This window comes from Mchenga conophoros, linkage group LG14 (assembly GCF_057382185.1).
Source record: "Mchenga conophoros isolate Kocher_MC1m ecotype Shallow Benthic linkage group LG14, M_conophoros_male_GT1.1, whole genome shotgun sequence".
Taxonomy (NCBI): domain Eukaryota; kingdom Metazoa; phylum Chordata; class Actinopteri; order Cichliformes; family Cichlidae; genus Mchenga; species Mchenga conophoros.
This window is the reverse complement of record NC_140539.1, coordinates 33,115,563-33,138,583: the sequence shown is the minus strand read 5'-3', so window position 1 is coordinate 33,138,583 and position 23,021 is coordinate 33,115,563. Positions and strand designations below refer to the sequence as shown.

Here is a 23,021-nt window from a genome sequence, read left to right as displayed (position 1 = left end):
TGATGCTGTGCTTATCTGACTTACTTTCTATTTTTATTTAATTAGTTTATGCAAAATTTCTTTTTACCAATTTTCACCTTTACCTTTCTTAAACACTGTTTTACACTGCCTTTTTCAATCATTCTAGAGTTGGGAACTGTTACAGAATCTACCGTATACTGGTTCACAAATCCCTATAATAGCATCTCACCCTGCATTAAGCTTTAAGCTCTTTTTACACATGTGCTGCAGCCGTGAACTTCTCTACACCGGAGGTGCAAAGGAGAATGTAAATGTCTGAAACAGTAAGACGGGAAATTAGCCAGTCTTCAACTTGTCAGCTACCTAATACACCTACCTAAGTCCGTGTGATGTCTTATTGCACTGATGTACAAATAGTGCAGCTAATTGTCTGCTGTATTAGCTGCTAGTAAGAGAGTGTGTTGCCTCCCACACATTCTATCCAGGAAGCTTCCTCATCCAAAAAATAAATAAATAAATAAATACAAATAAATAAATAAGACTACTTCCAGTAGTGCAGACTATCTCCTTCAGTGTGCTACATGACAGTTCATGTGTGAAAATGGCTGTAGTGTAATAAATGTCACAAAATGGTGAAAGAAACAGTATTCACAGTGTCACAGGGTAAGGTGACAAACATGTAAGGCATCCAAATTGTGTGTTACTGTGTGTGTGTGTGTGTGTGTGTGTGTGTGTGTGTGTGTGTGTGTGTGTGTGTGTGTGTGTGAGAGAGAGAGAGAGAGAGAGAGAGAGACAGACAGAAATAAACACTATAAAAAAAACACCAGGATAACCAATTTAAAATTACAGAAATAAAAAGCTGGAAAACTGATGATTTATTATTTAGCAATAATCAGCTATGTGCTATGTCACTCAAACCAACAGCAACATAAAAAGCATTTGTAGCCACACTTTCTGCTCCAGATCTGTTTGTATATTATGCCTCTGATTATTATGTGAGTTCAGAAGTGACTACAGACAAGCAAAGGCATTACCAAACATATTTAAGAACTACAACTATTATGTGTACAGACTGTAATGCACATTTTGGCCTTGAGAAGCTACGAAACTAATCAGAATGATTACATTTGTGCATGAATGAGAAGCAGAATCAGCACAAACAAAAAAAGAAAATTTATGTTTAAAAATTCCTTTATTTGAGGAGGCTTCACATGCTAAGAGAGAGGAAATGAAATCAGGTAAACAAAGAATGTAATTTAGAGGGAGGATGTAATCAAGTGAAAAGAAAGTCGAATAAGAAGAATCAACAGAGTCCTGATATTCAAACCTGTTTTCTCTCCAAACTTAACTAATCTTTCTTATTTTACCACCGACTGATATAAAAGTCGGAAGTTATACAGAGAAAATAAGACATATTCCTGGAGACAAAATGTGCCATTCTTCAGCTACGCAACATGATAAACCAGGTCTATGACTGCTTTTGTTAAATACAGCCACCACACAGAGGAAGGCTGGAGCAGACGAGTGACTCCATGATGAATGGAGTCACTCGTCTGAATTATGTTTACTTAAAAACTGCAGCTAAGGGCACTAAGCATATAGGACACAGAAGTATGACTCAGAGTCTCAGAGGAGACTGAGTGTCATCATCACATAGCTATTCTCTTTGTAAAATGCACATTGTGTTGAACAATGGTGGTCATATAAGACTGTAGTAAAGGTAGAATCATTTATTGTAATGCTAATCGTAATTTAATTTAATCACAGCATTGTACAATGATAATATGGCAACCCCGCCCCCAACCCAAAAAGGTCCAAAAAGCAAAAAAAATAGACAAATAGACAAAAAAGAACAAACAAGTAATATTATGTGTCAACAAATTGGCTTGGACGGTTGTGTGGTACCATTTGAACAGGAGTATGTGAAAGGTTGGCAGGTTGTCATTGGCAGATCAGTAAAATGTTATGTAATTTGCTCCTGGCACCAATTTTGTCATCCAGTGTAGGTGGAGTAGGATTCACTCCAAGATGTTATGCCATGAATAAAGCTTTTGTCATATTTTCGGCTGCTGAATTTTATCCTCAGCCATCATCAGCGGGCCTGATCGTGAATATTCTGATTTTCCCTGCTGCTGTAAGTGTTCCAACTGTGTTTAAACGTGGAGGTCAAATGGAAATGGACAGCTCTATTTTTTCTGTGTGCACATACATGCAAAGTGCTCGTCTCTACACCACAGTGGTTTTGTTCCTTGTCTGCACCTACTTGGCATTTTGCACCAATCTGCTGATGGTGGTTGGTGATGTTAGTGAAGTGCAATTTTCAGCATCTTTTGCACTAATCACAGTAAGGACCTAATCAGAAACATGCAATGGGTGCAGCACAAAGGCTCTGTACTGTTTACATCATTACTTGGAGAAGGAGCACCTTTAAGTTCTCCTCTAAATTTATGTCTAACAAATACGTATGTTTGCCGCTGTGCTCAACTTTAATTGTACTGTTGCCAATCATCAGTCATCTATGCACAGAGTTTTGTTATTTATTTTGATTTGATTATTATGTGCCAGATTTCACTTATGAAGGTCCTCCTTTTCTCTTGATTAGCTGTCTTTGGACCCATCTGAAGGCTGCAGGTATGCGTTGCTTCTCCAGTGTCTAATTTGAGTGGCACACGGTGAAATGTGATTATGCACACCACCACCGATAGTCTTGATTAAATCTTCCAAAATCAGAAGCAAGCATCTACTTCCGTGTCTACTATAGGAAATCTTTACTTACACTTTATGGAGCAAAAATCTAGTGTCTTTGCCAGTGTCTCTGCTAAACAAGAGTGGGTAAAAATAAAGGTACTTCAGCAGTATTAAAGCTTTACTTCTAGAAAAAAATGACTCACAAGTGTTCGTGCTTTTCAAACTAAGCTATCAAAACAAATTAATACAACAGTGACTGTTGTGAGTTTGCTGAGAAGCATTAAGGATATATTCTCTTCAAAGGAAAACAGCTGGCTTTATAAATAAGCCTATTATTCCAAACCAAATACAAATAATGGTCTATTAATTGAGTTTTATTTGCCTACAAGGTGCTTTGGCCACCAAGGTGCTTTAATTGGATAGTTAATAGCCTTTAAATTACCCGAGCATCTGCAATTCCCTTTTCAGCTTTCCAAGTTTTTCCCCCCTCATAACGTCTTGTTGCTTAAAGCTCGAGTGGCCATATTTACTGTGTTAACCATTTAGGATTAAGTTGTCCGGGGAATGTTGTGTGACACAAGGTCTTTAAAAAGACTGATAAAGAGCCGACTCCATTAATAAGGAAGTCTGATTCTTTTTTTTCTACTTGGGTGTTATCAAATGTATTCTCATTAACTATATCACATATTTTACTTTATAATGAATTTCGAGAATATGAAAATGTGGTGTTAATATTGCCATTGTGTCACTGACAATCTCAGAGATTCAGTAAAAATACAAGCAAAAGCAGGTGGAAATGTTACAAAAGATCAACAAAAAGCAATGTTTAAAAACCAACGCAGTTACAAAAATTAATTTTCTCATTTTTATATTTCCAAAAATGTATATAATCTTTTAATGACCATATTATCCGTAATTTTTGCTGAATATAAACATTTTACATTTTCTTCTGACAAATATTTGTGAGGATAAGATCAATGGAAACAACAGATTTTGTAATAAGGCATGTAAAAAGTTATCAGGATTAGATTACAAGACTACAAGATGTATCTTGAATACTCATGTGTGCTCTGGTAATTTAACTAATCACAGTTCTACAGGCAATACGGCCAACAAGGCAGCTTAATTTTCTCTTGTGCATTATTATTAGAATTCCCAAATTGACATAATTGTGTTCTATGATACTGCTGCAAGCAACAACTAGCCTTTTGATAAAATTAACACTTGAAAAGTGATCTCACTTTAGGAAAAGAAAAAAAGAGAAAGAAAAGAAGTGTAAACAAAAGCAAATTTGCAGCTTAAGGGGACAGAGTCATAAAAGTAACTCACCAAAACCAAGCGATAAACCGTATTGTAAACATATGTGGTATATTTTTTTTTAACTGTGATACTACAAAGATCATCAAGCTCCTTTGCAATACTCAAGATTACACAAAACATGTCTGCTGTGTGACAACAAGACTTTGCTTATTGATTTGGTGCAATTCTATGTGACATCAAGTCCTCCTCCTTACCCCAACTCCACAATAGAACCATAGCCTCGCTTGCAGAGGAAGTGGGAAACAAGCTTTTATGAACCAGCATTGAAAAATTGATAAATATCTCTCTGATGGTGCCATTTACCTGTGAGGAATCAATATCATAATAACGAGAGTGAACCAAATGTATGATTGAAAATAAACTGTAAAAACACATAAATGTCTTTTTTCTTTATAGACGGGGCTAACCATTACTGAGAAAATGGAAATTATACTGTCTTGTAATAAAACAGTATGCCCACAGAAGAAACAATTCCATTTAAGACTTTCACCACTACACTTCTATCAGCACTTTAAGCAAAGCATCCATTACTTACAACAACTGTATGCTCTTAAAGAGACAAATGCTGAATTATAAATGGATGAAAAGAATAAATCCAGAAAACAAGAGAAAAAATCTCATCATCGATCATTAATGCAAATATCGTAGTAATAGCAGTAAAATGCTAGAAATAGTTAGTGATTTAGATCAAATGGGTAATTTTCATTAGTATATTTACAGGCAATGGGCCTAAGACTAATTTAACATCTTAGGCAGTTTTAATCTATTCATCCGCATGGGGAAGGAGGAGAATCTCTAACTAAGATAAAAAAAAATCAGCAGCATTAGCAGACAGCAGAAAAGACAGATGCATTCCAGGGTATCACCTAGGAAGATGAACAGGAGGCCAGAGTGTCTTAGATTAGAGATGGCATTTCCTCTCTGGGTTAGAACCACAGACTCTCTCCCCAGTCATCCTCTACCCACATCCCTGCTTGGCTGCTGCCACTCTCTTGCATCCAGTCCACTCTATTTTTCTGTGCTGGAAGGAAAAGAAGAAAACTTGTGTGCCCCGCTATCCAGCTGAAAGACACCATCTGTTCTTACTTTTCTGTGACAAACAGAGAAATGAATCAGACTCGGTATTTAAAACTGAAATCAACTGAGGAGACTTTTTTCTGTTCGAAGAGAAACCCTAAATCCCGCTGAACGGCAAGCTTCAACCTTTTTTGTGTTACCCTTAAGGAATGTTTTGACACCTAGAATAAACGGAGAACACAGTGTGCAGGCCAACTGAACATGCTGAGACAGCTAAGCTGATGCACCGTTTTTTTGTTGTTGTGTTCTTTAACTGAGCAAACGTTTTCAAGACTCCTTGGTCTTTAGGCCCAATCCCATTCCCCCCCCCCCCCCCCCCTTTTTTTTTTTTTACAATTTACTTTGCTGGTCTTTTGAATCAGTGCTACTTCTGAGGCAGTCTGACATTGCTAAATCCCTCCATACAACCCCATTTAAGCATCCCCAGGGTTTTCTTTGTTCTAGGATGAAAAGTAAAGGTTCCAATCTCCTCACCTCTCACTGTTAACGACATCCTGCAGGCCTGTGATGGCTGTTTTCAAGGATCTCCTGGTCGACACAACTGTTCGCAAGTGACACTGTGACAAGACATCTTCTCTAACTGCACAGAAAAAGTGCAGTAAAAACAGGCTTATAAACGCATCACGCCCATTTGGAGAATCCTCAGCAGAGGATTCCAAACTTCAAAGTTGTGCACATGGTAATCTGCTTTAAATGGATGTTTCGCGGCCTCTATCATAGCTCGATCATCAACTGAGCCGACTTAAACCATGGCTGAAAAAACAATACTAATAGTGGATAATTATCAGCTTTTACTTCGTCTGCACAGGCTGCTCCATTCCCTCTTCCATCGCACAAAGAGGCTGGTGAATAAACACAATGGCATGAATAAATAATGATCCCACAATCCTCTTAAGGTCCCCGAATAGTGAGGGGGAAAAAAGACAAAAGTTTACTTTTGGTGTTTGAGAGCAAGCAGAGCCTGAAATTGTAAGCGACTCATTAGGGCTACATGTGGCTTGCCTCGGGCCTTGCTGAACAAAGATAACACCATCCCCATCCTGCCATTCCTCAGTGCATTCTAGGGCTTGCCTAATAAAATTCTAAAGTATACCCTTAAGAAAAAGCTACATTCCTAATAAAAGACAATAAAGAGCTTAAACACAGCCTCAAAAAACTGAAAACCTTTACATCTTCCAAATTTTCTTCTGGAATCCAAACTGTATAATACAGTAAAATTCTTTACTGAGAGGGACACATTTTACATGATTCCACCAGATGTTGTATATAGCCATCGGAGTAACACGCAGGCTTTCATGAAAGAGAGTACACCTCTGTTAAAACTGATATCCTCCTCTCATCATGCTCTCCAGATAGCTTACATAAAAGCCCACTGTTTTTCATTTCAGACACTTTGTCAGTGTTGAAGAATTGATTTGTGTGTGTGTTCAGCTCCCACTGAGTGCAAGACAGTTCAAAAGGCTATCTAAAATACATGCTGTCAAGCGGCTTATGTTTGTAAGTGCTTATATAATTCATAGCATGATAAAAGTTAAGCCACTAAGAGTCAGCAACATGGTCAGTAAGATTAGTTTATACCACAAGAAGTTAAACAAAGAGTAAAGAAATGTGGGCATAAATGTATTTTGAATTTGAAAACAATTTCGACCTTATATAAGTATATTCCAACCATCCAAGTACTTCTTATAATTCATCCAAGTATGTAGTTAACAATACTTGGTTGAATGTCAGTTGCAAGAATATTTTGTGCAGACAGAAAACACCTTTACTAAGGAACAATTGTTCACAGCAAGGAAAACTATTTTTATTGCAAATTTGGACTTGGACAACAGCACAAACATCAAGATTATTTTTAAATAATTTGTCAATCAGTAGCAAAAAATTATAAGAATTTCCAATATTTTATATATTCTATTGTTGAGCATTGAGTCCTTTGTGTACAATTTTTCGTTTTACGTTTTGACACATTTGTAAGGGTTAAAAAGAATTATTTAAGAATTAAAATAAGACAACATTGAACAGTTTGTTTACCAACAATTATGGTGAATAACTACCAATTACAGACAAATGTTAAATAAGTGCAGTGGACGTCATGAACTTTAAAAAATTGGCCTTTTTATAAGGGATTGCCTCAAGCAAAACACTGGGAAAAAATGAATTAATTAATAATGAAAAACTGGAGAAAAAGAGGGGGATGGAAGCACAAACTGGTCGACGGTAGAGCCAATCTCGGAAGGGTCCCTGGTGGCCCACAACCATCCAACAGCCTCTATAGTAGAATTCCTGCAATGGGGGATGTGGTCCAGGCCCAGCCGGCAGTGGACTTGCAGCAAGCCAGCGACTGTCAGGCAGCTTTAAGCAGCCATTAATGAACCTTTGGAAGGTTCATTAATGGAAGCATTTTATGACTTTAACGTCTCAGCTTTGTTTTTGTTTTTTTTTTATTAGTTTTTTTTGTTTGCTTTTTAGAAACAGGTGAAACACTTAGGAAAAATGAACATACAGTAAAAACAATAATTGCTTTATCCCAGTTATCTTGTTCTCATAATTGTTGGAAGATAAAATCCTAATTGAAAATGAAACTGGATTAATTGCCCAGCCCTAGTATAATGTTACCTCAGTAATGTTACCTTGAGACATTTTAGTTCATATTAAACATACATTCTGTTACATAAAGGATGTTCTGAGCTAAACCGCAGGATAAGAATGGAGTCCAATAAATATTTAATGGATAAATATGAGCCATAAGCCTAATCTTTTTTCAGTCCTTTGTTTACTGCATTCTGGCTGTTACAGGTTGTATTATTATTCATGAAGCTGTCACTTTCTAGAATAAAATGAGACATTTACGGTTCTATCTTACTTCTATACTTTTCTTGGATGTGTACAGTGTGAAGAAAGCAGAACGTCTAGAAGTCAACTATGTGATAAGAAAAGGTACAATAAAGCTTTATTTATCCGAGATTAGGGAATATGTTTGCTACAGCAGTTAATATAATTTAATAATAATAACATCAACAGCACTAAGAAAAAGAAAAAGTAGAAGCAAAAAAGTTTTTAAAATGTCAATAAATGTTTAACTGAATTTTGGCAGTAGAGCTGAAACAGTCTGTCAAAGAAAGTCCGCCGTTGCCAGTCCAGTAAACGGTGAACAGTGTGGTCAGTATTATAAATTGGTATTTATTTTTTTCAGTGACCTCCTCTCGACCACAAATCTTCAAATATGTCCAATTTGTAGCCAATCACAGAGCCAGCTTTCTTGATCAGATTACCCATCTGTTAGTGTCACCAGCTCCGACGCAGTTCCCCCAGCAGACCCCAACAAAGCAGGCTGAGCTCACCACAACAAACTTATAGAAAATCTTTTCCTGCCTCTCACTGTCTTTTAGCAAATGACAAAAGGGGCACACAAGACTTAAAGCTCAACTTAACACTATAACAATGTTAGGAAAATCAAAATATTCTTTTTTGTCCTCGCTTTTCCACTTCACTTTTGCAAAAGCGAACATAATATTATCGCAGCCATGCAACTGTTGTATGCTATAGAGTCACATAACTAGTGTAGCGTATAAATTTTTATAGTGGCTGTTTATCAGGCAGCTGACTGACAGAAGTCAATTTATTTTCTAGTACCTGATTAAGTTGTTCAACTTGACATTTTGAAAACATACTGCCTCAGGTTGCCATCCATACCTAAGCTAAATGGGAAAATGCGTCTGAACTACACTTACGCGGAACAAAATGGTAAAGGCGTTACACTTCCAACCTACTGTAAACAACAGACAGAGCTTAGCTAGTAAGAAACCAGTTTAAATCCTCTAAAAGTGCATCTATGCCAGAATTTGGTAATTCACACACTGCAAGACAGACAGATAGACTGCAGCTCTGGTGCGACCTACTGCAGAAGCTGGCAATTCATACAGTTGCGATAAGACTGGCGTTTCCAGTGTGACAGCAGTACTTTTGGGAAACCTCTGAAGGCAGAAGAAAAAAAACTGTAAAGCTTATATCCCAAACTATTTTCTTCAAAATTCACAGGCTGTGAAATTTTCACTGTGCCAAGCTATTTTCAATGAGAGATAAATAATCCAGGAAGAACATGAGCTGTCCAGCGCAATGAGTCTTTATGTGTGTGAAAATAATCTTATATTTAAGCATGCTAATCTTATTTTGAATCGCTCTGTATTGACAAATAATTATACTCACAAAGGACCATCTGAACTCACATCATTCCCGGGTAAGACTTTTAAAAGAAACACAAATTTAATAGACACGTTTCATCCGCATCCACTGAGACTCTTTTGGCTCTTTTCTTGTGTACTTTTATACATATACGATGAAATATGCATGACAGTTCAATAAAAAAAAACATGATTTGATTTTGCATCTTAAATATAAGAAAGTGTTTTCTACCTTTGGATGATGAAGTGACAGAAACATATTTACATATTCAATTTCCATAGCTGGTGTTTACTGATAAATGTTAGATCAAGTAGGACTAAAAGTTCCATAGCTGAATTTGTGTCAGAGACCATACATATCAGAGGTGACTGCTAATGAGAAAATTCTCAGCATGAACATTTAATTATTTTTTTTTATCTGAGACTGGGGCAACAGCACATTATGATCTCTGCTTCCTCAACCTCAATAACAACCCCTAATTGCTTTCGCAACGATAACCGATCATTCAGAGCTATCTGAAATTTTACTGCAAGGCTTCTAGAAAAGAGAAACATAAAAAGCATCAGATACAAGAGATTTGTAGATGTTTTGTTTTAATGGTATGTTACATATTTATATGATAGCATTGAGTAAGAAACTGTATTTAATACAGGATCCTTGAATCTGGACAGTAACTATTACTCGTGCACGGAAAAAGATTCAGAATATTGAATCAGTGCATTGCAGCTTATATTCCATTTTAAGAATGACTGTTCTCTGAAAATAACACAAGCATATAAAATAGGACTCTACATTAAATGGATATTGCTAAAAGAGGGACAGAAATTGTAACACTAGGTTTGGATAATCCTCCAAAGAGGAGGGCTCATCCTCCTCCATGTCGTGCTTTGAGGCCCCTGAGTCTCAGTGGTGGGCCCTGATGTGATGTTGGTTTAGACTGTCAGAGGCACTGGCAGGGAGTGGATAAGCAACCCCACAGATAACAGCTCAAAACTGTCCACAAGGGCCTATAAAACCCACCAAATTAGCCTGCAAATGAGCCAGCAAATATCTCTACTAATCCATGATCTGAGGAGAAACTCTGCCAAAAAAGTAAACAAATAAATAAGTTCATAAGAAATACTGGGGGTGGTGGCTGCTGTGAGCTAGGAAACCACTAGTGATTTCTTTGAAGCATCATTTCGCCTGATATTCTGCCGCTGCGATGCCCGTGACCATTTCAGAACAAGCTTCCATGTTGTGCTCGATGTGGTTGCAGTCAAATTACAGATCCCAGCATTACAGCAAAAACTCTCCTCTACAGCAAAGGATCACAGCCTCTATCACAGACGCCAAAAGTCAATGATGCCTCAAAATACCATTGTTTGACAACGATTCTGTTGTGTCTGCAGGAAAACCGATACAGCTAATAAACTACAATAGGACAGTGTAATTGTTCCTAAGGGTATTTGAAAAATAATATTCTATAAATATGTCACTGGTTTCATTGCTGAGCAAAAAAGATATCTGTTAGAGAGAAACAATCACAGTCTGTATCAATAGTTTATCATAGCCTTACTTTTTCTATCTTAATTCTTTTTAATTAGCCAATAAGAACCCACATTCATGATACAAACCTATCAAACAAACAAAAAAATACTCCCGTAATGTTGTAAGCAAGCGCTATGAGTCCAGCCGTGTAATACAGAAAAAACGTGTCCAAATGAAAGGCTGATGTCACTTCACCCCACAGGCTCCAATTTTATTCAGTTCAAAGTTAAAACACATCTTAAATGTGGAGTGTGCATCAAAGACATTTTCTCATATGATTCAGGGGGGTGTGGCCATTGACATCTATCTCAAGGCAGAGCGTACATTTGTAATGTGCTTCCTTATTCTCTGTAACCTTTCAAATTATTTCATTTAGATTTTTTCAGCTTCTCACTTCACCAAATCCTGGATTTTACTTTACGCAGGTCAAATTAAAAAACAACCCCCCCCTAAAAAAAAAAAAAAAAAACAGTACTGGATTTAACAAAAGAAAGTGGACTATTGTTAGGGCTGCGTCTCTGTAACACATACATTTTACAATCACCCTCAAGTGTAGGTGCTTCTTTATGCAATGGAATTGTGGCTTGGGCACAAGAATAATGACAGTGAATAGAAGCGAACAAAAGGCCTTTCAATGCGTGGATACAGGGGACAGGTTGATGTACTCCCCGCTCAAGTTCAAAACTGTGAGAGATTTGCTTTTCAAAGCTCCTCAGCCTTTTGGGGCTGTGACTTTTCTACGAGGAACACCTGTCCCTCACACTCAGTCATGCTATGTTCAAAGATTCAGTAACTGAGTATAGCCCTGGAGCTCTTAACCTCAATCTTTCAACAGTTCAAGGTTTCTTCAGTCTTGAACCCTTCAACATGCATCTAAAACCAGGTAGCAAGGGAACAAAATCATTGTCACCAAGGAGTTGGAGAATACTGTGTGAGTTTTGTTTCACAGTTTTTTATAACACTTACTAACACTAACTATGACTGCATGTATGGATCATCAGTGGAAGTCAGTAACAACATCTAAAGCAGACCAAAAAGAACATCTCGGTAGCAAAAACATCATAAGAATGCAGGAGCAGAGTGAATCTAGATAACAGACTGACCACATTTTATCTGCCAACTCACCATCAATAAATGCTGCACTTACCCAAGCTAAACGCATGATCAGCTCAGCAGATTATGTGCTTTGAAGGTATAAATGCTGATCACTGACTCATGTTATAATCAGAATAAAAAAAGAAAAGACTTAAAAAACGCGACCACCGCTCATATTCAGGCCTTATTTTTGCATGCTACCTCAAATCACTCGTTTGTGGAGCAGCCTCTAAAGTGTGTTGTTGTGATAAAGATCATAGGAAAGGGAAGAAAAACTGGGGGGGGGGGGGAATGCTTTAGTATTTTGGATAATTATAAGATCAGAATATTCCTCTTCTTTAAAAAATGAACTTTAAATGCTCATTAAGTCCATTCTGTTTTAATGAAATTTCCTGTATACTGCACTCAAAAACAAATGAAATTGTTGGTTTAAAAGAATCCTCTTTAATTGGATACTGCACAAATAAGGTTTTTTTTTTTGTTTTTTATAATTGAGTCAGTTGTGTTATTTCAGCAAAATACTGCATTCTGGCAAGTCAACTTAATGGCTTTTTATTGAGTCAATTCAACAATTGAGAGTAAAGTCCATTCTGTTCATAGTTCACGTGATGTCACAGCGATTTCACGCTGCCGTATTTGATCGGAGCCCATACACTGTGTAAGGTCACAGCTCTGTTAAATGGGTGTTTACATGTACTGTGATTAAATATACAGAATGGAAGAAGTCATATTTTCTAGGTTAAGAACAGGTCATACGTGATTAAATTCAACTACCCGTGAAAAGAGAGTATCGGACCATGTATACCATATAGAAAGGGAAAAAAGCATGGAGCATGTGTTACTAAAAAGTAATGGATATAGGAGAGGTAGAGAAATCCTAAAAGTAAAATATATAAACAGGGGTGTGTGGGAGCTAAGTTTAGGTATTCTGTTGCAAGGGGTTGTTAGTGGTGGCACAGAAGCACTTCTGGGTTATTTTAAAGGAGAGAAAAGTTGTAAACAGAACCTAAAAATAAAATGTGTAGTATTTGGGTGTGTATATTAGTGCTGCTTTCTAGGATGGGAACTCCCCATACTGCAGATAGCATTTTGGAGGGTGGTACTATTACTAGTACTTGGCAGTAATACAACTTATTGTTTGCTCAAAGAAGTAGTATGGACTAGTGTCTTATTTCAGTGAGATGCTCTAGCTCAAAAATCTGAGGTGCATATTTTTTTCCCTTAAAAATGTTGTTGGTTTTGGTTATGAAACAGGGGACTGTGGTTCGATATAAGACCAATAATTACTGTAGGACTGAACAGGGTGGTGATGGGATACTGAGGCAGAGCAGTGCAGAGTGTGTGTGACTGAATCTGTAGAGAACTGGGTGGGTTGCTCTCTGTGCAGAGCAGCGGGGGAACCGTAACTAAACTGAGAACAGTGTGGAGTACAGATCCAAGGAAATAAAGAGTTTTGTGCTCCATGCAACTGTCTTACTTAATTTTAGTTTGCTCTTTTCATCCATCCATCCATCCATCCATCCATCAATTTCCTCAAATGTAACTGTTTTCAATGCAAGACTAATCCATAAAAATAAGCTAATTTACTTAAGTTGCTATAATATACTCAAATCATTCATATATAATTTATTGGAATTCAGCAAGTCCACATATCAGTGAGTTATTTAACACAGCTGCGGGACACGACTTGACACAACTTCTTTTTTACCCCCGTCCCAAAAAATACATTTATATAATGAAAACCTCTCTTAAGCTCAACAGAAGTGGCATCTGGCATCAGGACTGCTCATTTGTGCTGAAATCTTCTATTTTAAAAGGAAATCAGAAAACTTTATTCAAATTATTATTAGTACTACTAGCATATAATTTTGATTTCACTCAGACACCCCCTCAAGGCAAGTTTCATTTAATAAAAGATTTAAAATCAGAGTGAATCCAGCGATTTCAGGAGTGTGTGGAGACAACACAAACCCCTACTAGTTGCTTGTGTGCTGCAGGCTATGGAGAGACTTTCACAAGAAGATTTCACCAAAGTATCATGAGGCTTTGCCCTGAAGCAATGCCTACAGTTACCAGGATTTCAGTAATGACCATTAATAATAAAATTAAATCAAATAAAATGAAATAATTAAAATAAAAATTTTTGCATATTCTTTATACCGGCATTAAATTTCTGTGAAATGATGTAACAAAGCGTATCATGAAATTGAACTTTACAGTAACATCAAGGCTCGGCTGCATAGTATATCTCCTCAATCGATACCGACAAGATCTCTCGGGAGGACGGAGAAAGGGAAAGCAAAATCAGTACACAACATAACTAACCACTCACTGGAACTAATTACATTTTGTCCTTTGAAAAATATCAGCATCAGTCACTCAAACATTTTCTATCAACAAGAACTGTGTAGACTTTAGCCACATTGTTTTTCTCCACAGGTTATGGAACACATGAATAACAATCCCTCGACAGGCTTTTGCGGCCATCTCCATTGCCGGTTCTTATGGTTACAGAAATGTAATAGCCCAGCCATGACAGTGGGGGAAAGTTGGATTAGAGAGCACATCTGGATAAGCCGTTATTGGGTAAAAACCAAGAACAGCAAGTCTCTCCCAAACCCAGCAGTCTGCCTGGCCCTTCTTGCAGTTTAAACTCTGTAAGATGTGCAATGACTCAGCAGTCGCTGGCTGCTGGAAGCATCCTCAAGGGACTCCCTAGGGACCGGAGGCAGCATGGATAGGATAAACACACATACCGGTACACACTGCATTTAAATGATATCCAATCCACAGTCGAGCACATGCATGTGCACACAGATGCACGCATATAAATGAGGTTTACAATGAGCACTGGAAATACTTATTTCTCCATTAAGTATCAAATGATAACAATAAAAATTTGCATGTCTGCGACACTACACTTATTTATTGAAACTAATCATGCAATTTGTTAAAACGGCAATCAAGATAAAGGCTAATATTACTGCGACATCTCAAATGGAATGAATCAGTGAAGCACACTATGATAAGGAAAGGTTTTTCTTCAGTGTAAAACTGACAACTGAATCACAGCATCGAGAAAATTGTTCCAAAATTGCTGTCACTTATTTGCATGCATTAAAACTAGGGTCAAGTAAGTCACATGTGAAGAAGGGGGGACTGCCCAGTGGCTTGAATACATTAAAGCAGAGTAAATGGTTTGTTGATTTAAAGAGATTAAAGCACACACAAGCAGACCTGCTCGATGGATTTTAATTAACTTGCCATATATAAATTGTATGTTATCAGGCATTACTGAATTAAATGCTGAATACAAGTGCTCTTTCTGCTTGGGTGAGTGGAATAAAAAGCTACTTAGAATCCCGATTGGGTCTCACAGACGCATGATGCTGCAGCTTCGGGTGCTCTGAATACATTCCAGCCTACCAACCCCTGAACAGTCAACCAAGAAGAGTCTCTTTAATTATATACAATGCTGGTAAAATCAAGTCCTTTGGCATCTCAGATGATCAAGCAGAGAGATGCCATGTTCTCTCCCTGAGTCATTCGGGCAAATGGATTCCACTTCCAAGAGTCATTTCTGTCAGTTATAATAAGAAGCTAATACATAATGTGACACACTCTGAAATGCAAAACTATTCACAAGGTTCTCTACAAGGCTGTGCAGGGGCAATTAGAATTTTGCCGCTAGGCCCTTGATGAGTTCCTCTTTCTGGGAAGTATCCTGGGAACAGTGTCATAAATCTACCCGTTAATATGCATGATTTAGGTTTGTTTCTAACTATGTATCGTTCTAAACAGACCTTAAACTTTACCATGTAGTACCTCTGTATCACAAAAAGCAAATTAAATGACAGAGTACCTCCAACCTATGAGAGCTTTTTCTTTCAGTTTACACACTGTCCAAAAAAATAACAGGATGCAACAGAGTTTACTGACAAACAGGCACAGCGGGACTGAGCATCCAAATTTAATCTTCCAAACAGAATTCTGTAATATCACAACTTTACGGCTCTCGCTAATCTGCAATTTAACAAGTAGCTTCAGCAAAACTGTTATTCCCTTCCGGCGTTTTCTTTGTCGCAGGTAAAGTCAGGCTCTGGAATTGTAATACCCCTAAAAACACTTGAAATACTGTAGCATGCACAGATATATGTCTCCCTCCATTCACCTTTGACTCGGCTGACACACAATAGCACTACTGATAACATAACTGTAATTTCATTCAGCATTACATGTTTGAACTGGTAACTGATTCCTGAGAAAGACAGGAGCTGATTATACAGGGTCACCTGATGTATCAGAATGCCAATGTATTCTGTGCTCGCTGTAAAGAGCGAACACAGAATACAATACAGTGTGAAATGTATGTAATGAATAACATGATCCTTTGGCCAGTAATGCGCTGCTAATGTTTGTTAACCCTTGTTCCCGATCGCCAGCCATGACAAGTTGGGCCCACCCCCAGAGGTTGACACAATTTTGTTCCTTAGATTAATTAAATATGAGATCCCGGCTGTTTGAATCTGTATCTTTGAGCCTGTTACTGAACACCACCCCACAGCCCCCCTTTCACCCCAGCCATGATGATGACTGCTCTTTTATCTCATGTCTTCCAGCATACAACGTAGAACACGTGGACATTTAACGAGGCTAAACATTTAATTTTCATTTAAAGAGGTTTATATGTGAGTTTCTGAGCAAACACACAAAGACTTCATGCGCTCTGGGACAAAACAGAAGCACCAAGACAGATCATTGTCCAACAAAGACCAATACAATACAACAGATTCAGCAGAAAGAAAGCAAGAATAAAGCGATCCCTAAACAAAAAGCAGAGGTAATGGCAGGTAATAATTCTGATCGTGCTGAAAACTAATAAGCGCATCTCCTTTTAGAAGTCACATCCTAATTATGCTGGTCTTTGGGCCAATTTCTGATATAATCAAGCAAAAATCTGAAAGGCTTAATGAAACTGTCATGTTTAATTGCAGCTCATCTTGTCTTTGTAAGAAGTCCAGTTGAGCAATGCCAAAAACTATTCAACCTAACATAATAATCATTTAGTCTAAAACTGTGACTTTATTTCACGCTGTTCTTCTTTTCCTGTTAAACAACATGTTACGTTGTTTACACCAGCGTCAAAATAAACCAAAAAAATTCAGACTCTGCTTTTTGATAAAGAATGGCTGAGAAAAAGTAAAAAGAGAAAAGCTCCTTACCATTTTCTGTGTTCTCATGTTCTGTGTCAGTCAGAGTTAGATTGGAGTTGGCCCTGCTGGAGAGGCACGAGCTGCGGCCTGACTTGGTGTTGCTGCGGCCCCATAATCTGACTGCATGCTCTGGTGACATAATGCCGTCTGTCTCCGTGTCCGCATCTGAGCCCACACTGACTGAATATTCGCGGTGTGCCATCCCCAGGTCAGTCCTGTATGTGGCGACATGCGATGGGAGGGCATCTCCAAAGCCAAGATCTCGAAGGGAAAAGTCTGCCCCTACAGCAAGCCAACAGATAGACATAATTAGCTGAATCACTTAACATAATTAACAGTATTCATCGCAGGAAAATGACAGCAATTTAATGGCCTGGGCGGAGAAAACACTATAGAGCAAAGGTTTCACTAGCAGTGGTCGTGGAGTTGCAAGTACATGAAGGATTGGGACATTTAACATATATGCTTTCACTATATTCACTTTAGGGTACCTTATCAGAACTATGTCTTGTTACACTGGGGCAAATTGTAACTCAATTCCCTGTTTTACTGTATTTAAATGTTGCCCTTTTTTTTGCTTTTGCTCTGCAAAAGCAGAACTACAACATCAAGTGGCAAGCAAATTTAAATCTACCATCATATTTCATTTAAACTTAAATGATTAATTATGCATTTCAGCGAGCAGGTGAAAGTGTGCATGTCCTCCATGCAGTTTTTAACATTGCCATGGTAAGTTCAATCCATAGCCACCTTACTTAATAGTTGGATGATGCTGAGTGACCTCTACTGCGACTCAATGTAAATTAATAAGAGATTCATCATTAAAAAATGATGATGCATATCACTAATAAACTGCTACTAGCTATACCAAGTGATATTAATGACACTTTCTCATCTACTATTTTGTCTAACCTTGTCGGTTGAATTCATCCACTTCGTGATGAACCATTTCCTTGACACGGGTCCCGTAAGCCATCCTGGAATCATGGTCGAAGGCTTTTAGTGTTTCACTGGAGCTGTAGGACTTTGCGTTGGGTTTACCGTCCTCGCTGTCTGCTGAGGAGCTAGTGTAACGGCGCTCTGTGTCCTGCCGAGCAGTAAGTGAGCGGTAGGGTCTACGTTCCTTCACTTCCATGGCTGCCTCCACACTACTTCCAAAATCAAATGTGTGTTACAATGCCAGTTTAGTTTGAGAGTTCTGTAGAAGAAAAAGAAAAAGAAAATATTTTAGCCTTTATCATCGCCCAAAATAAAGTTAAGGCATTCAAATGTGTATAAAATATGTCTAATTCAAACATGCTCATATCATTTCAGGAAGCATAATGGTAGTATGTTAAAAAAAGCCATTACTGACTATTTTCAAATAAAAATCTCCGTACACCCACATACACACACTTAACCAAGCTGCTGCAGAAACATATCAAATGCAAATGCATGCCCCCGAACAGCGCATGCATGGCTCAGCACACACAATGAGAGCCCGGAGAACCACTAGGATTAGATTTCATAAAATATTGCACAACAAATCTTGCACCTATAAAGTTTACGGTGCAAGTCTCCCACAAATATTCTTTTTTATGTGCCACATAGAAATGCTGGGACTCCAGCATCTGTAAAAGTGGCAGGTGTCCCTCCATGAATTGTGTTGTTTATAAGTTACAAATCATCACCAGTTGGAAACGGAGGTTTCAAACAAATCTAAGACTACTCTGAACCCACAGAGATGATTAAAATCTGCAACATAAAACTACTACTGCCAAACAGAACACAGAGTATAAGATCTACACAGAGAAGAACTTTATGCATTCAGCTATGTGGTGCATTTTATTTTCTTGGCGTCAAGGACAAACTGTTGAAGTGAAAACAGAAGAAAATAAAGATAAAACTGCAAGACGTTGCTGTCTCAGAGAAGCACGACATAAATCAATGGGTATTAGTACAGTGGACAGCAATTTTTGTCATGCAAATATGACATTCGAAGTGACCGCGTGGATATAAAAACATTTGATCGCATCTACAAATGTCACTATGAATGGAAACCTTACAAAAATGCTTGATCACAGTTCACTCTGAAGCTCAGAGTAACCTGTATTTCTGCTTCATCCAAATGCATTGCCATGATAATTATATTTCACGAGCTGAACACCTTACCATTCATGCCACAGGGTTCTTTTTCAATTCTGCCTGCCTCAACACTTGACAATGAATTACTATAACCAAACGCAGGATGCAACTCACTGGACGCTAGAAGACGGCTCTCTGAACGAAAGATAAAAAACACACCAGGCAAATCTGGGAGGTTTAACTGACAATATGGCTGCGCTGTTCAGACAAGGATTTTTTCACAAGATAAGCTCTTTATGAATACTGTATGAGATTTGTGCCGGACAGAACAGTAAACAATAATCCGTAGTGAACTATATTTGCTCTTTCTCCCAAAAAAAGTTTATTTTTCAAAGATGCCATTGTTGGAGTTGGGGGCTTTCTTTTTTGTACGTATTGACAGCTGAAAAGATCCTGGTGATTAATGACTTGAGGCCTCAATAGCAGGACCTCTGCCACATGGGGAGGTGGAGGGTTTTGGGGGTGGGGGTGGGGGCGTAGTGCGAATGCTCCCACTCTTCTGCCACAAGAGCACTTCAGCTGCTCCCAACATTTCAAATGCAGCCTGTATGAGTTGCTAATTTTTACCTTTTACTCGAGATCCTTGATGCTATGCAAATGTGAGGTACCAGACAACAAGCAGCTTTCTAAAGTTTCAAGAATGTTCTGTAAAGTGCATTGTTTTTGTTTCCTGAGAGCTGGGCTCAGTGCTTTGGCCATCTCTGTTTTGCACAGCCCTTCCTCCTCATTACTAATCGGCTAGTATGCAATGAGATGTAGTTTTGAGACCATGGGAAACCTCGTGAAGTTTTTTCAAAGAGGCTAACAGACTATGCACAGTGACAAATGACATGGGATGCAAATGTTCTCCAGTCTTGAAACCCTATCCACCTTAAATGCTGCTGTCAGAATTTTTACAAAAGGCACCTGTAAAATGAAACTGTGTTTAGCAACATCTGACATTATCATTGTGTTTCAGTGCCAGAGAGCAAAGCTGTTGTTGTTCTTCATCTGCCCAAGTCTAAATCCTGTGAGAGCGTGCCAAAACAAAGGAAACGCCACCGTTATTCTAATGTACTTTTGTGTGAAGATAATAAACAGAAGGTTTTATTTTCCAAGTTATATCGTCACTCACTAAAAAAATAGAAGTAATATGTGATACAAAGCCTATTTTTAAAGTGTTATTATCATCTCATGGTAGGCTCAAGGGAATGAACAAAGTGCCTTGAAGCACCGATGGAGAAGGTTAATGAGGGTATTTTTACAAAGACTAAGAAAAGTTATTTACAAAGAACAGTAAAAAAGACATAACTGCCATGAACTGAAATCTCTAAAATGAAGATAATAATCAAGCTTTTATTCTAAAGACAAAGTTCTCCTAAAGCCTTAGATGCAGACCTCGAGCAGTGCCAAAAAGACGCTAACTGCATATCTATGGAATGATCCAAAATCAATTGAGGTCTCTCTGGATAGACAAAGAAATGATGGATGGTCTATTTTCCTCTCTAAAGCAATTGCAGACTCCACATTTTTCAATTACATTGTCTACAACTGACCAGGGTAGAGTCAGGTTTGTCTGTGGGTGTAAAGCAGATGTATAGCAGCTGTAAGCAGTGCAATAATGTGGTTCCACAGAAAAGGGCTTGCAGGGAGTATTCAATAATAAATGAATTGTCAGTTCAAGTCATCAGACACAGTGATGCATAAGGTCCTTGTTGAAATATCTGCTGGGAAGCAAGAACAGATTTAAAAATCATCTGACCCATTCAGTACTTCAAGGTGCATCGGAGATCACAATCAGCCAATACAACTTAGAATGAGCTACCATAGATAAAAGAAAGACCACTGGAGCTCCCGAAGAAAAAGTCACAATTATGAAGTAATACTTGCAAATCCGCATTCTTCAGGAACTGGATTTCACTCCTTAGGAAGAAAGGTTAAAACCAGTATAACTTACTGGAGAAAGGTTAGTGCTGCTGCTTTCAGACGGAACGTAACCAGCTACCAGCGACATGCAACCTGGAATATTAGCATGATAAAAAATACAGTTTTTAACAAACGGACTAGCCAGCTGTTCCAATCTCTTCCAGGGTTCCGGTTAATTTTAGTTCAGGCCATTTTTTACCTGGTTTGTATAGTCTTATTAATTCAGTGTTAAAAAGCAATAAACCTTGCCTCTATAAATCTTCACAGTTCTCCAGTACATCAGCGTCACCGCTCATAAATGGTTACTCGGGTTAACTGATTTCTGCTTAGAAAATGAGTTACCGTTAAGTTTTGCTGAACAAACTGCAGTCAATTAATTCTGTATAATCAGCACATCTCAACTCCCCAAAACAAACTTACGCTAAAGACAATTCTTATGTGATTAAGTGGAAACTGCTGTAGCTGCAGGAGTTCCTTGTTCCAAAGGTAGTCTTTTGTCTTTCACAAAACCTGGCAAAGCAAAGCATAAAATAAACCACCTGTAGTTTATCTGTAGTGCAAAAGTAACTTAGTGAAGCTCATGTTAAAGCACTTGTTGAGGTTTTTGTCTGGAGGTTACTATGGCCATTGGTCCAGTGTCAGGAGTTAAATATGTGATCTAAATAGGTGGGAGGCAATTGGGGTACAATATAAATGCAAATGGGTCTGTACTATCCATCAAACAATTAGCAGCGTGCTGAGAATTGCTATTCAGCACCGGTGCATATAAATCTAGCCTTCTCTCGCAGCACAACCCTGTTTTCCATTATAATTAACTGCTTGCTGCTCTTTACATGTCATAGATTTTTCAATGCAGTATTCGAGACTAAATGGTAACATTCGTCACAGAGTAAAGACTTTGCAATTTTGGACCCTGAGAAAAAAAATGGCAATGAGAAAATATTTACAATATATTTGGTTATGGCAACAACATGTTTGTTTTTCTATTGTTACAGAAGCCCTAGGACAGAATTGTGATAGGGTCAATAATTTAAGATGCGCATCTCCCAGTGTGACTGCTGCCATGACCTACATCTACCGCCCGACCAGCCAACCAGGACAAAACAACATGCTGATAAACACAACGTAAGCGCCATTGTGAATTACACAAAACAAACCTCAATTTAACATAATAATATGTTAAAATCTGCAAAACAAAATGTTTGTGAATCCAACAAAGAAGAAAATCTATTTGAGCCGTGGCAGCAGAAGCCATGTTGCCTTGCATGATGTGTCCTTCAGCTGTTATCACAACAGTGCCAAGTATGGATCATGGAAGGGAAAAGCAGAGGCTTCGCATCCATGTGATGTAACCTACAATTCAGTTGGTATTATAACATTCCTTAAAATATCTCTGGTATTATTGTTATAGCACAGCCTAAACGCACTGAATTTAATATCATACTCCAGCACCTTAGAGCATTTTCACACGGTGTTTACCAAATTCCTTTGAGTATTTTCCAATGCAATTACAGATTACTTGCTTGTGAAATCTCTTAATTGATTGATCATAAACACTGGCATTTAAAGTTTTCCTCATGAGTGATGCTATTTTAAGATAATAGATGATAAGTAACAGCTGGTAATGTTCAGGTGCATGAAACAAAATATTTTAATGCAAATGTAATTTAATAAGAATGTAAGTTTTAAGGCTATGTACTAAATCTAAATAATATTGCAACTGATCATTAAAATGTTAGAACAGTATTATCTGTAACACCTACTGTAAAGATACAATACTGTGCAAAAAGTCTATTTTTCTGTATACTTTGCTTCTAAGGCACAAAGCTTTCTTGTCATTTATTTTAGGTTATCTTGAGCAATAGTTCTTCAAGTTTTTTTTTTCTTTTGACACTGGCTAATTTTTCAGTCCAGTACTTGTAGCTC

General features: G+C 37.9%; 1 protein-coding gene across 2 annotated transcripts in view; it reads right to left on the bottom strand.

Annotated features, from left to right (window-relative positions):
- The window catches only part of tenm4 (teneurin transmembrane protein 4), a 198,046-nt gene that overhangs the window by 93,191 nt on the left and 81,834 nt on the right, over positions 1-23,021 (bottom strand). For both annotated transcript variants that reach the window (XM_085244029.1, XM_085244030.1), the window contains 2 exons: positions 17,979-18,264; positions 17,076-17,348 (listed from right to left, as the gene is read on the bottom strand). In XM_085244029.1, the coding sequence (XP_085100155.1) occupies positions 17,076-17,348; positions 17,979-18,201 (496 nt within the window). In that variant the 5' untranslated portion in view covers positions 18,202-18,264. The remainder of the gene's footprint in view (positions 1-17,075; positions 17,349-17,978; positions 18,265-23,021) is intronic.